Raw genomic sequence first — 17,244 nt, 5'->3', positions numbered from 1 at the left:
ACGTGCCTGGGCCTACAGAGAGAGACACTCACCACTTAATCACCACTTACTCACCACTCACTCACCACTCACTCACTCACTCAGCCAGCAGAGAGCACGTGCCTGGGCCTAGAGAGAGAGACACTCACCACTCACTCACCACTCACCACTTACTCACCACTTACTCACCACTCACCACTTACTCACCACTCACTCAGCCAGCAGACAGCACGTGCCTGGGCCTAGAGAGATACACCACTCACCACTCACTCACCACTCACTCACTCAGCCAGCAGAGAGCACGTGCCTGGGCCTAGAGAGAGAGACACTCACCACTCACTCACCACTCACCACTTACTCACCACTTACTCACCACTCACTCACTCACTCAGCCAGCAGACAGCACGTGCCTGGGCCTAGAGAGAGAGACACTCACCACTCACTCACCACTCACTCACCACTCACTCACCACTCACCACTTACTCACCACTCACTCACCACTCACCACTCACTCACACACCACTCACTCACTCAGCCAGCAGAGAGCACGTGCCTGGGCCTAGCGAGATACACCACTCACCACTTACTCACCACTCACTCACTCACCAACCACTCACACACCACTCACTCACTCACTCAGCCAGCAGAGAGCACGTGCCTGGGCCTAGAGAGAGAGACACTCACCACTTACTCACCACTCACCACTCACTCACCACTTACTCACCACTCACCACTCACTCACCACTCACTCACTCACTCACCACTTACTCACCACTCACCACTTACTCACCACTCACTCACACACTCAGCCAGCAGAGAGCACGTGCCTGGGCCGAGAGAGAGAGAGAGAGATACACCACTCACCACTCACCACTCACTCACCACTCACTCACTCACTCAGCCAGCAGACAGCACGTGCCTGGGCCTAGAGAGAGAGACACTCACCACTCACTCACCACTCACCACTTACTCACCACTTACTCACCACTCACTCACTCACTCAGCCAGCAGAGAGCACGTGCCTGGGCCTAGAGAGATACACTACTCACCACTCACTCACTCAGCCAGCAGAGAGCACGTGCCTGGGCCTAGAGAGAGAGACACTCACCACTCACTCAGCCAGCAGAGAGCACGTGCCTGGGCCTAGAGAGAGAGACACTACTCACCACTCACTCACCACTCACTCACCACTCACCACTTACTCACCACTCACCACTTACTCACCACTCACTCACCACTCACTCACTCACTCAGCCAGCAGAGAGCACGTGCCTGGGCCTAGAGAGAGAGAGAGATACACTACTCACCACTCACTCACCACTTACTCACCACTTACTCACTCACTCACCAACCACTCACTCACCACTCACTCAGCCAGCAGACAGCACGTGCCTGGGCCTAGAGAGAGAGACACTCACCACTCACTCACCACTCACTCACCACTCACTCACCACTCACTCACACACTCAGCCAGCAGACAGCACGTGCCTGGGCCTAGAGAGAGAGACACTCACCACTCACTCACCACTCACTCACCACTCACTCACCACTCACTCACACACTCAGCCAGCAGACAGCACGTGCCTGGGCCTACAGAGAGAGACACTCACCACTTACTCACCACTTACTCACCACTCACTCACCACTCACTCACTCACTCAGCCAGCAGAGAGCACGTGCCTGGGCCTAGAGAGAGAGACACTCACCACTCACTCACCACTCACCACTTACTCACCACTTACTCACCACTCACCACTTACTCACCACTCACTCAGCCAGCAGACAGCACGTGCCTGGGCCTAGAGAGATACACCACTCACCACTCACTCACCACTCACTCACTCAGCCAGCAGAGAGCACGTGCCTGGGCCTAGAGAGAGAGACACTCACCACTCACTCACCACTCACCACTTACTCACCACTTACTCACCACTCACTCACTCACTCAGCCAGCAGACAGCACGTGCCTGGGCCTAGAGAGAGAGACACTCACCACTCACTCACCACTCACTCACCACTCACTCACCACTCACCACTTACTCACCACTCACTCACCACTCACCACTCACTCACACACCACTCACTCACTCAGCCAGCAGAGAGCACGTGCCTGGGCCTAGCGAGATACACCACTCACCACTTACTCACCACTCACTCACTCACCAACCACTCACACACCACTCACTCACTCACTCAGCCAGCAGAGAGCACGTGCCTGGGCCTAGAGAGAGAGACACTCACCACTTACTCACCACTCACCACTCACTCACCACTTACTCACCACTCACCACTCACTCACCACTCACTCACTCACTCACCACTTACTCACCACTCACCACTTACTCACCACTCACTCACACACTCAGCCAGCAGAGAGCACGTGCCTGGGCCGAGAGAGAGAGAGAGAGATACACCACTCACCACTCACCACTCACTCACCACTCACTCACTCACTCAGCCAGCAGAGAGCACGTGCCTGGGCCTAGAGAGATAGATACACTACTCACCACTTACTCAGCCAGCAGAGAGCACGTGCCTGGGCCTAGAGAGATACACCACTCACCACTTACTCACCACTCACCACTTACTCACCACTTAGCACTTACTCACCACTCACCACTTACTCAGCCAGCAGAGAGCACGTGCCTGGGCCTAGAGAGAGAGACACTCACCACTCACCACTCACCACTTACTCACTCACTCACCACTTACTCACCACTCACTCACTCAGCCAGCAGAGAGCACGTGCCTGGGCCTAGAGAGATACAGCACTCACCACTTACTCACCACTCACCACTTACTCACCACTTACTCACCACTCACTCAGCCAGCAGAGAGCACGTGCCTGGGCCTAGCGAGATACACCACTCACCACTTACTCACCACTCACTCACCACTCACTCACTCACTCAGCCAGCAGAGAGCACGTGCCTGGGCCTAGCGAGATACACCACTCACCACTTACTCACCACTCACTCACCACTCACTCACTCACTCAGCCAGCAGAGAGCACGTGCCTGGGCCTAGAGAGAGAGATACACTACTCACCACTCACTCACCACTCACTCACCACTCACTCAGCCAGCAGACAGCACGTGCATGGGCCTAGAGAGAGAGATACACTACTCACCACTCACTCACCACTCACTCACCACTCACTCACCACTCACTCAGCCAGCAGACAGCACGTGCCTGGGCCTAGAGAGAGAGATACACTACTCACCACTCACTCACCACTCACTCACCACTCACTCAGCCAGCAGACAGCACGTGCCTGGGCCTAGAGAGAGAGATACACTACTCACCACTCACTCACCACTCACTCACCACTTACTCACCACTCACTCAGCCAGCAGAGAGCACGTGCCTGGGCCTAGAGAGAGAGACACACTACTCACCACTCACTCACCACTCACTCACCACTCACCACTCACTCACTCAGCCAGCAGAGAGCACGTGCCTGGGCCTAGAGAGAGAGACACTCACCACTTACTCACTCACTCAGCCAGCAGAGAGCACGTGCCTGGGCCTAGAGAGAGAGAGAGATACACCACTCACCACTTACTCACCACTCACCACTTACTCACCACTTACTCAGCCAGCAGAGAGCACGTGCCTGGGCCTAGAGAGAGAGACACTCACCACTCACTCACTCACCACTCACTCACCACTCACTCACTCACCACTCACTCACCACTCACTCACCACTCACTCAGCCAGCAGAGAGCACGTGCCTGGGCCTAGAGAGAGATACACTACTCACCACTCACTCACCACTCACTCACCACTCACCACTTACTCACCACTTACTCACTCACTCACCAACCACTCACACACCACTCACTCACCACTCACTCAGCCAGCAGAGAGCACGTGCCTGGGCCTAGAGAGATAGACACACTACTCACCACTCACTCACTCAGCCAGCAGAGAGCACGTGCCTGGGCCTAGAGAGATAGACACACTACTCACCACTCACTCACCACTCACCACTTACTCACCACTCACTCACTCAGCCAGCAGAGAGCACGTGCCTGGGCCTAGAGAGAGAGACACTCACCACTTACTCACCACTCACTCACTCAGCCAGCAGAGAGCACGTGCCTGGGCCTAGAGAGAGACACTACTCACCACTTACTCACCACTCACCACTTACTCACCAATCACTCACCACTCACCACTTACTCACTCAGCCAGCAGAGAGCACGTGCCTGGGCCTAGCGAGAGAGACACTCACCACTCACCACTCACTCACCACTTACTCACCACTTACTCACCACTCACTCACTCAGCCAGCAGAGAGCACGTGCCTGGGCCTAGAGAGAGAGATACACTACTCACCACTCACTCACCACTCACCACTTACTCACCACTCACCACTTACTCACCACTCACTCACTCAGCCAGCAGAGAGCACGTGCCTGGGCCTAGAGAGAGAGACACTCACCACTTACTCACCACTCACTCACCACTTACTCACTCACTCACCAACCACTCACACACCACTCACTCACTCAGCCAGCAGAGAGCACGTGCCTGGGCCTAGAGAGATACACCACTCACCACTTACTCACCACTCACCACTTACTCACCACTCACTCAGCCAGCAGAGAGCACGTGCCTGGGCCTAGAGAGAGAGATACACCACTCACCACTTACTCACTCACTCACCAACCACTCACTCACCACTCACCACTTACTCACCACTCACCACTTACTGACCACTCACTCACTCAGCCAGCAGAGAGCACGTGCCTGGGCCTAGCGAGATACACCACTCACCACTCACTCACCACTCACTCACCACTCACCACTTACTCACCACTTACTCACCACTCACTCACTCAGCCAGCAGAGAGCACGTGCCTGGGCCTAGAGAGAGAGACACTCACCACTTACTCACCACTCACTCACCACTTACTCACCATTTACTCACCACTTACTCACCACTCACTCACTCACTCACCCAGCAGAGAGCACGTGCCTGGGCCTAGAGAGAGAGAGAGATACACCACTCACCACTTACTCACCACTCACTCACACACTCAGCCAGCAGAGAGCACGTGCCTGGGCCTAGAGAGATACTCCACTCACCACTTACTCACCACTCACCACTTACTCACCACTCACTCAGCCAGCAGAGAGCACGTGCCTGGGCCTAGAGAGATACACCACTCACCACTTACTCACCACTCACTCACCACTCACTCACTCACTCAGCCAGCAGAGAGCACGTGCCTGGGCCTAGAGAGAGAGACACTCACCACTCACTCACCACTCACCACTTACTCACCACTCACCACTCACTCAGCCAGCAGAGAGCACGTGCCTGGGCCTAGAGAGAGAGACACTCACCACTCACTCACCACTCACCACTTACTCACCACTTACTCACCACTCACTCACTCAGCCAGCAGAGAGCACGTGCCTGGGCCTAGAGAGATACTCCACTCACCACTTACTCACCACTTACTCACCACTCACTCACCACTTACTCACTCACTCACCAACCACTCACACACCACTCACTCACTCACTCAGCCAGCAGAGAGCACGTGCCTGGGCCTAGAGAGAGAGACACTCACCACTTACTCACCACTCACCACTTACTCACTCACTGACCCAGCAGAGAGCACGTGCCTGGGCCTAGAGAGAGAGAGAGAGATACACTACTCACCACTTACTCACCACTCACTCACCACTCACTCACCACTCACTCACTCACCACTCACTCACCACTTACTCACCACTCACCAACCACTCACACATCATTCACTCACTCACTCACCCAGCAGAGAGCACGTGCCTGGGCCTAGAGAGAGAGACACTCACCACTTACTCACCACTCACCACTCACTCACCACTTACTCACTCACTCACCAACCACTCACACACCACTCACTCACTCACTCACCCAGCAGAGAGCACGTGTCTGGGCCTAGAGAGAAACACCACTCACCACTTACTCACCACTCACCACTTACTCACCACTCACTCACTCAGCCAGCAGAGAGCACGTGCCTGGGCCTAGAGAGAGAGACACTCACCACTCACCACTCACTCACCACTTACTCACTCACTCACCAACCACTCACACACCACTCACTCACTCACTCAGCCAGCAGAGAGCACGTGCCTGGGCCTAGAGAGAGAGACACTCACCACTCACTCACCACTCACCACTTACTCACCACTCACTCACCCAGCAGAGAGCACGTGCCTGGGCCTAGAGAGAGAGACACTCACCACTCACCACTCACTCACCACTTACTCACTCACTCACCAACCACTCACACACCACTCACTCACTCACCCAGCAGAGAGCACGTGCCTGGGCCTAGAGAGATACACCACTCACCACTCATTCACCACTCACTCACACACTCAGCCAGCAGAGAGCACGTGCCTGGGCCTAGCGAGAGAGAGATACACCACTCACCACTCACTCACCACTTACTCACCACTTACTCACCAACCACTCACTCACCAACCACTCACACACTCACCACTCACTCACCAATTACTCACTCACTCACCCAGCAGAGAGCACGTGCCTGGGCCTAGAGAGATACACCACTCACCACTTACTCACCACTCACTCACCACTCACACACTCACTCACCACTCACTCACTCACCACTCACTCACTCACTCACACACTCACTCACCACTCACTCACTCACTCACCACTCACTCACCACTCACTCACTCACTCACCCAGCAGAGAGCACGTGCCTGGGCCTAGAGAGATACACCACTCACCACTTACTCACCACTCACTCACTCACTCAGTCACCACTCACTCACTACTCACCACTCACCACTTACTCACCACTCACTCACTCACTCACCACCCACTCACTCACTCACCCAGCAGAGAGCACGTGCCTGGGCCTAGAGAGATACACCACTCACCACTTACTCACCACTCACCACTTACTCACCACTCACCACTTACTCACCACTCACTCACTCACTCACCACTCACTCACCACCTACTCACTCACTCACCAACCACTCACACACCCACTCACCACTCACTCACTCACTCACCCAGCAGAGAGCACGTGCCTGGGCCTAGAGAGATACACCACTCACCACTTACTCACCACTCACTCACCACTTACTCACCACTTAATCACTCACTCACCAACCACTCACACACCACTAACTCACTCACTCACCCAGCAGAGAGCACGTGCCTGGGCCTAGCGAGAGAGAGACACTACTCACCACTTACTCACCACTTACTCACTCACTCACCAATCACTCACTCACTCACCACTTACTCACTCACTCACCAACCACTCACACACTCACTCACTCACTCACCACTCAATCACTCACTCACCACTCACTCACCACTCACTCACCACTTACTCACCCAGCAGACAGCACGTGCCTGGGCCTAGAGAGAGAGAGATACACTACTCACCACTTACTCACCACTTACTCACCACATACTCACTCACTCACCACTTACTCACTCACTCACCACTCACTCACTCACCACTCACTCACTCACTCACCACTTACTCACCACTCACTCACTCACCACTCACTCACTCACCCAGCAGAGAGTACGTGCCTGGGCCTAGAGAGAGAGAGACACTACTCACCACTCACTCACCACTTACTCACCAACCACTCACACACTCACTTACCACTTACTCACTAACCACTTACTCACTCACTCACCACTCACCATTCACTCTCTCACCACTTACTCACCACTCACTCACTCACTCACCACTCACTCACTCACCACTTACTCACCCACTCACTCACTCACCACTCACTCACCACTTACTCACTCACTCACTACTCACTCACTCACCACTCACTCACTCACTCACCACTCATTCACTCACCACTTAGTCACCACTCACTCACTCACCCACCACTCACTCACTCACCACTCACTCACTCACCACTCACTCACTCACTCACCAACCACTCACACACTCACTCACTCACTCACCACTCACTCACTCACTCACCCAGCAGAGAGCACATGCCTGGGTCTAGAGAGAGAGATACACTACTCGCCACTCACTCACCACTTACTCACCACGTACTCACCACTTACTCACCACTTACTCACTCACCACTTACTCACTCACCACTTACTCACCACTTACTCACTCACCACTCACTCACCACTTACTCACTCACCACTCACTCACTCACCACTCATTCACTCACTCACCACTTACTCACCACTCACTCACCACTCACTCACTCACCAGGAAGAGAGCACGTGCCTGGGCCTAGCGAGAGAGATACACCGCTCACCACTTACTCACCACTCACTCACCACTCACTCACTCACTCACCATTCATTCACTCACTCACCACTCCCACACCAACTCACCACTCACTCACCACTCACTCACCCACTCATTCACCCACCCACTCACTCACTCACCCACTCACTCACCACTCACTCACCACTCACTCACGCACTCACCACTCACTCACCCACTCATTCACCCACCCACTCACCCACTCACTCACCACTCACTCACCACTCACTCGCCCTCTCACTCCTCACTCACCCACTCACTCGCCCACTCACTCCTCACTCACCCACTCACTCGCCCACTCACTCGCCCACTCACTCCTCACTCACCCACTCACCAACCACTCACTCACCACTCACCAACCACTCACTCACCACTCACTCACCCACTCACTCACCACTTACCCACTCACTCACTCACTCACCACTCACTCACTCACCACTTACTCACCCACTCACTCACCACTCACCACTCACTCACCACTCACTCACCAACCACTCACTCACCACTCACCACTCACTCACTCACTCACCACTCACTCACTCACCACTCACTCACCACTTACTCACCCACTCACAACTCACTCACCACTCACTCACCACTCACTCACCACTCACTCACCAACCACTCACCACTCACTCACCCAGCAGAGAGCACGCGCCTGGGCCTAGCGAGAGAGATACACTACTCACCACTTACTCACCACTCACTCACCACTCACCAACCACTCACCACTCACTCACTCACCACACACCCACTCACTCACCACTCACTCACCAACCACTCACGCACTCACTGACCACTCACCACTCACTTACTCACCACTCACTCACTCACTCACCACTCACTCACTCACTCACCACTCACCACCCACTCACTCACTCACCACCCACTCACCAACCACTCACTCACTCACCACCCACTCACCAACCACTCACCACTCACTCACTCACCACTCACTCACTCACTCACCACTCACTCACCACTCACTCACCACTCACCACCCACTCACTCACTCACCACCCACTCACCAACCACTCACACACTCACTCACCCACCACCCACTCACCAACCACTCACACACTCACTCACCACTCACTCACCCACTCAACAACCACTCACCCACTCACTTAAACACTCATCCACACACCCACTCACACACTCATCCACACGCTCACTAACTCACCACTCGCTCACTAACACACCACACACTCATCCACTCATCCACCCACACATCCACACACTCACCCTCCCAATCAATTACACACTCACCCACACGCTCACCCACTCATCCACCCACACATCCATCCACTCACCCTCCCAATCAATCACACACTCACCCACACGCTCACCCACACGCTCACCCACACATCCACTCACTAACTCACCACACACTCACTAACTCACCACACACTCACTAACTCACCACACACTCACCCACACATCCACTCACTAACTCACCACACACTCACTAACTCACCACACGCTCACCCACTCATCCACACGCTCACCCACTCATCCACCCACTCACTTTCCCAATCAATCAAACACTCACCCACACGCTCACCCATACATCCACTCACTAACTCACCACACACTCACCCACTCATCCACATGCTCACCCACTCATCCACACGCTCACCCACTCATCCACCCACACATCCATCCACTCACCCTCCCAATCAATCACACACGCACCCACACGCTCACCCACACGCTCACCCACTCATCCACTCACTAACTCACCACACACTCACTAACTCACCACACGCTCACCCACTCATCCACACGCTCACCCACTGATCCACCCACTCACTTTCCCAATCAATCACACACTCACCCACACGCTCACCCATACATCCACTCACAAACTCACCACACGCTCACTCACTCATCCACACGCTCACCCACTCATCCACTCACTAACTCACCACACACTCACTAACTCACCCACACGCTCACCCACTCATCCACTCACTAACTCACCACACACTCACTAACTCACCCACACGCTCACCCACTCATCCACTCACTAACTCACCACACACTCACTAACTCACCGCACGCTCACCCACACATCCACACACTAACTCACCACACACTCACTCACCCACTCATCCACCCACACATCCATCCACTCACCCTCCCAATCAATCACACACTCACCCACACGCTCACCCACACGCTCACCCACACATCCACTCATTAACTCACCACACACTCACTAACTCATCCACCCACTCACCCTCCCAATCAATCACACACTCACCCACACGGTCACCCACCCACACACTTACCCACTCACCACACACTCATCCACACGCTCACCCACACATCCACACGCTCACCCACACATCCACCCACTCACCCTCCCAATCAATCACACACTCACCCACACGCTCACCCACACATCCACTCACTAACTCACCACACGCTCACCCACACGCTCACCCACTCATCCACTCACTAACTCACCACACACTCACTAACTCACCACACACTCACCCACTCATCCACTCACTAACTCACCACACACTCACAAACTCACCACACACTCACCCACTCATCCACCCACTCACACACTTATCCACCCTCCCACTCTAACACCCACTCACCCACCCACTCCACCACTCACTCGCCCACCTTTGCCTCTGGGTCTGGCTCCTGAGCTGGTTGTTCGGGGTGATTCAGAGCGTCTTCGATCATCTGACAAATGGCATCTCTGTGCAGACACGCGGAGTGATAGAGCGTGTGAGTGTGCTAGAAACACGGCCATTGTGAACCTCGGTGACAGAGAGAGAGACACAGCGAGACAGAGAGACACACACAGAGACACACGGAGACTCACACAGAGACACACACAGAGACACACACAGAGACATACACAGAGACACACAGAGACACACACAGAGACACACAGAGACACACACAGAGACTCACACAGAGACACACACAGAGACTCACACAGAGACACACACAGAGACACACACAGAGACACACACAGAGACACACAGAGACACACACAGAGACACACACAGAGACTCACACAGAGACACACACAGAGACACACACAGAGACACACACAGAGACACAGACAGAGGCACACACAGAGACACACAGAGACACACACAGAGACACACACAGAGACTCAAGCAGAGACACACACAGAGACACAACAACAACCGCCATTCGCCACTAAGTGGCGGTGACGTCACCACGACGCTTGTGCGAGGCTATGTGCACCCTGAGGCCACGTGAAGTGTCGAACGCCCGCTGGCAGGTCACGGGGCAGACCCAGGTGCCACGGGTCGACTGACTGAGATGACTGGCTGATGCACCACCTGTGCCCCCTACTGTGCCAACCTGCTGTGCTTTAGCCACCCGGCGCTCCGCTCGTTGTTGTGAGTGTCGCTCCTCCGCCCTCCATTGTTGTTGGAGGGCGACTACCTCCAACTGCCCAGTAGCGTCCTTCATGAGCCTCCTCCACAGAGGCCGATCTTGACACCGCTGGTACCAGTAATCGGCAAGTCCACTCAGCTCCACGTCCTCCTGTACCACGTCACTCCATCTCTTCTCTAGCCCATGCCACGCCCGCTAAGCCCCCTCGATCCGGCCGAACAAAAGCTGTTTCGGCATGCGGTGGCTGGGCATGCGGGCTACATGACCCAGCCAACGCAGCCTTGCCCGCCGGAGGAGCTCACTGATGGGACCTTGCCCAGATCTTTCAAGGATTTGTGAGCTCCTCACACAATCCAGTCTGGTTAAACCCAGGATGGATCGTAGGCAGGCCAGCCTAAATGTTTCTAACCGGCGAAGATGTTCCATTAGGGGGGTCCACGTTTCGCAAGCGTAGAGAAGGGAGGGAATGACCGTGGCCGAGAAGACCTGAAGCTTAGTGCGGAGCGACAGACCAGGTAGCTTCCACACAGCGTTATGCAACCGATGAAAAGATATTGCCGCTCGACTGATTCGGAGTGAGACCTCTGCTGTTAAACTGGAGCCGGTCATAAGCATACTGCCCAGGTATGGGAAACTCTCCACTCTCTCCACAACTGCCCCATCACCGATTGGGAGTTGTGGGGGTGGAGTGTCCGATGGTACAAAATACCCAGGCAGGTGCTTAGTTTTGGTGGGGCTGATGGTAAGGCCCCACCTCTTAGTGGCACGCTCCAGTCTCAGCAACAGCGTCTCCAACTCCTCCTCTGAATGAGCAGCTATAACCAAATCATCAGCATACATAACGTGGGAGCCATCCCTTGACCGCACCCGGGCGTCGATCAGCCTCCCATTATATCTGTACCATATGGAGATTCCCCCAGTACAGCTATTGAAGGCGTCACGAACTACGTGGTCAAAATAGATGTTAAATAATGTGGGAGCCAGAGGACATCCCTGTCGCACCCCAAGGTTAACAGGGAATGGCTCTGACTCCCGGCCACGTAGTTTTATCCGGGCCCGCTCACCATCATGAAGGTCCTTAATGATTTTGAGCAGTGGGTCAGGTAGTCCAAAAGCACAAAGAACAACCCAGAGCCCAGGCCTACTGATGGTATCATAGGCCTTGATCAGGTCAATAAAGCAGAGATGTAGGTCTTGTTGGAATTCCCTACACCTCTGCTGTAGCAGACGGACAGAAAATATGGCATCTGTGCAGGACCGCCCTTTCCTGAAAACGCATTGGGGCTCCGCAAGCCTCTCCTCAGCGTGCATGGCAAGGCGATGTTGAATAATCCTTTCCAGGACCTTTCCCGGCACACTGAGGAGTGAGATGCCCGTGTAGTTGTTACAGTCTGTGCGGTCCCCCTTCTTAAAAAAAGGGATCACCAGGGCATCCTTCCAATCCTGCGGAACCCGTCCAGTGGTCCAGACTGTTGTTATGATGTCATATAGGGCAGTCTGTGCACAAATGCCGCCCTCCCTCAGCATTTCGCTTGGGAGATCATCTCTGCCCGCTGCCTTTCCTGGTCTCAGACTCCGGATTGCCTTCAGTACTTCCTCAACAGATGGTACCCCAGCCGGCCACTCACAGGGGGTGACTTATTCCAATATTTGAGGCACCGCACCCTCAGCAGGGTCATCCTCACTTTGTGCCACGTTGTTTTCCTGGCTGAGGGATTTTCCCTCCCCCAGGACCTCACAGAAATGCTCAGCAAATCTGCAAACCTGTTCCTTGGTGGTCAGAGATTGGATCACCGTTTTTTCCCGTAATGATGGTAATAGGTGTGGTGCTGCAGATTACTTTATTGATGGAGTTAAATAGAGATTTGTGATCACGGGCTACTGAGGCAGACTCCATCTCCTCAGCAACCCGCAACCATCACCCATCCTTGCAGCGCCTCACGGCTCTCCGAACCTCCGAGCGAAGGCTGCGGTAAGCCTCCTCATTCTCTGACGTGCGATTCTGTAGCCGATGACAGTGGGCCTGTCGTTTTTTCTCAACCATCCTGAACACCTCATCTGTCAGCCAGGGTCTCTAGGGAGGTCTGGACCGCGTATCCAAAGCAGCCATTGCAGCTGCATGAGTCACAGTCCTAAACCTCGCCCATTTACTCTCGACATCAGGCGGAGTTGGGAACGATGCCAATCCCAGCCGCAAGCGATGATGAAATTCTCGCTTGCAACTTTCATGAGATAACTGAGACCAGGCCACTTTAGGTTGGAATGGGGTCCTGGGTGTACACCCACCACCGGAGTGGAAGAATGGCAGGCGCATCTTACAGATGACTAGTCGATGGTCAGAGGGCAGATCAGCTCCACGGTAGGTCCTGGTGTCAAGGACATGGGCTCGCATCCGCTGGTCCATCACTATGTAGTCCAGCAGATGTTCTCGCTTGGACCCGGCATGCATCCATGATGTTGTGTGGATGCTCCGATGCCGGAACATCGTGTTGGTAATTACAAGCCCATGGGCTGCACAAAAATCTAGCAGCCTCCTACCGTTGTTATTGAGCTGATCTGGCCCATGCCCTCCAATCACTCCAGACCAGGTGCCAGTATCATGACCAACTCGGGCATTGAAGTCACCCAACATGATGACTCTACCCCGAGGGGCCACTTTAGCCAGCACCTGTGACAGGAGGTCATAGAAGGCATCTGAATCATCGGCTTTGCCTGCATCCCTCCACGGATGTTCATCTTCGGTGGGGGCATAAGTAACCACGACCACCATTCCTCACCTCCGGTTGATGGGAAGGCGAGCCCAAAGTAGCCTGGGACTTACAGCTTCCCACACCTCACCACCACGCTCCCACGCCCCCTTCATTCTTTTGTTCAAAAGAAGAGCCACACCCTGTTGTTTGGCAGTCTGCTGCCCCGAGTAGAGGACTGTCCACCCCTCAAGGTGGCAGGAGCCAGAGCCGGTCCACCGGACCTCCTGAATGCCGCATAGATCCAGGCGGTACCGGTCCAGCTCCCGACAGAGGAGTGGCAGCCTCTCCTCTGCAGTGAGCGTTCGAACATTCCACGTGGCCACCCGTAGTGGCTTTTCGTTGTTTCTGGAGTAGCCCCGAGGGTAGGTATTCAATCTCCTGGCTCCGCCAATTGGGGTTTGGCCAGGAGACGTCATAGACGCCTGGCCCCCAGAGACACACACAGAGACACACAGAGACACACACAGAGACACACACACAGAGACATATACACAGAGACACACAGACACAGAGACACACACACACAGACACACACAGAGACACACACAGAGACACACACACACAGAGACACACACAGAAACACACACACAGACACACACACAGACACACACACAGACACACACAGAGACACAGAGACACACACAGAGACACACACAGACATACACACAGACACACACACAGATACACACACAGACACACACACACACACTCACACACACACACAGACACACACACACACATACACACACACACAAAGACACACACAGAGACACAGAGACACACACAGAGACACACACAGACACACACACAGACACACACACAGATACACACACAGACACACACACACACACTCACACACACACAGAGACACACAGAGACACACACACACATACACACACACAGAGACACACACACAGAGACACACACACACACACAGAGACACACACACACAGACACACACAGAGACACACACACACATACACACACATACACACACACAGACACACACACAGAGACACACACAGAGACACACACACAGACACACACATACACACACAGATACACACACACAGAGACACACACACAGACACACACACAGACACACACACACACTCACACACACACAGAGACACACACACACATACACACACATACACACACACAGAGACACACACAGAGACACACACACACACACAGACACACACACACACACACAGACACACACACACACAGACACACACACAGATACACACACAGAGACACACACAGAGACACACACAGAGACACACACATACACACACACAGAGACACACACACAGAGACACACACACACATACACACACACACAGAGACACACACACACATACACACACATACACACACACAGACACACACACACACAGCTCACATCTCCCCCTCCCCTCGCTTGCCCGGCGACCGCACCACGTGGCTCCGTCCCTCCCAGCCGTGGGGGGTCGCCCCCCGCTTCTCCCCCCCTCCCCCCCCGCCGGTGAGGGGGGGTGGCGAGGCGGTGGGGGGCTCCATGCGGGAGGCCATGGCCGCGATGACGCCGCTGGGCACCGGGTTGGGACGCCGACCGTTCCTCTCCAGGCACAGCGGCGGGGGGCACGGAACGTGGACATGGCAGAAGCCGGCAGACGCTGACGCGCGGGGGAGGGGGGGGAGAGGGGGGGGGAGGGGGTGAGTGGGCGGGTGAGTTGGTTGGTGAGTGGGTGGGTGAGTTGGTTGGTGAGTGGGTTGGTGAGTGGGTGGGTGAGTTGGTGGACGGGTGAGCAGGTGGGTGGGTGAGTTGGTGGGTGGGTTGGTGGATGGGTGAGCGGGTGGGTGGGTGAGTTGGTGGGTGGGTTGGTGGACGGGTGAGTGGGTAGGTGGGTGAGTTGGTGGGTGGGTGAGTTGGTGAGTGGCTGAGTGAGCTGGTGGACGGGTGAGCAGGTGGGTGGGTGAGTTGGTGGGTGGGTTGGTGGACGGGTGAGCGGGTGGGTGGGTGAGTTGGTGGGTGGGTTGGTGGGTGAGTTGGTTGGTGAGTGGGTGGGTGAGTTGGTTGGTGAGTTGGTGGGTGAGTTGGTTGGTGAGTTGGTGGGTGAGTTGGTTGGTGAGTGGGTGGGTGAGTTGGTTGGTGAGTGGGTTGGCGGACGGGTGAGCGGGTGGGTGGGTGAGTTGGTGGGTGGGTTGGTGGACGGGTGAGTGGGTAGGTGAGTGAGTTGGTGGGTGGGTGAGTTGGTGGGTGGGTTGGTGGACGGGTGAGTGGGTAGGTGGGTGAGTTGGTGGGTGGGTGAGTTGGTGAGTGGCTGAGTGAGCTGGTGGACGGGTGAGCAGGTGGGTGGGTGAGTTGGTGGGTGGGTTGGTGGACGGGTGAGCGGGTGGGTGGGTGAGTTGGTGGGTGGGTTGGTGGACGGGTGAGTGGGTGGGTGGGTGAGTTGGTGGGTGGGTTGGTGCACGGGTGAGTGGGTAGGTGAGTTGGTGGACGGGTGAGCAGGTGGGTGGGTGAGTTGGTGGGTGGGTTGGTGGACGGGTGAGCAGGTGGGTGGGTGAGTTGGTCGGTGGGTTGGTGGATGGGCGAGCAGGTGGGTGGGTGAGTTGGTGGGTGGGTTGGTGGATGGGTGAGCAGGTGCGTGAGTGAGTTGGTGGGTGAGTGGGTTGGTCAGTGGGTGCATGGGTGGGTTGGTGTGTGAGTGACTGAGTAAGTTGGTGGACGGGTGAGTGGATAGGTGTGTGTGGAAGTATGGGTGAGTGTGCGCCTGGGTAAGTGGGTGGGTGAGTTGGTGGATGGGTGAACAGGTGGGTGGGTGAGT

The 17,244-nt window shown here is 55.2% G+C and overlaps 1 protein-coding gene across 3 annotated transcripts in view; it reads right to left on the bottom strand.

Moving 5' to 3' along the window:
- Positions 1–17,244, bottom strand: part of LOC116958031 (uncharacterized) — a 42,129-nt gene that overhangs the window by 8,149 nt on the left and 16,736 nt on the right. For 2 of the 3 annotated variants that reach the window (XM_076058137.1, XM_076058138.1), the window contains exons 4-5: positions 15,840–16,092; positions 10,926–11,004 (exon numbers count right to left, since the gene is read on the bottom strand). In XM_076058137.1, the coding sequence (XP_075914252.1) occupies positions 10,926–11,004; positions 15,840–16,092 (332 nt within the window). Of the gene's footprint in view, positions 1–7,333; positions 7,388–10,925; positions 11,005–15,839; positions 16,093–17,244 lie in introns of those variants that run through there. The other variant, XM_076058139.1, reaches the window with a different exon arrangement.

This window comes from Petromyzon marinus (genome assembly GCF_048934315.1).
Source record: "Petromyzon marinus isolate PM22_M1 ecotype Great Lakes invasive population chromosome 68 unlocalized genomic scaffold, UKy_Petmar_22M1.pri1.0 chr68_unloc.1, whole genome shotgun sequence".
NCBI lineage: Eukaryota > Metazoa > Chordata > Hyperoartia > Petromyzontiformes > Petromyzontidae > Petromyzon > Petromyzon marinus.
This window is presented reverse-complemented; position numbering and strand designations above follow the sequence as displayed.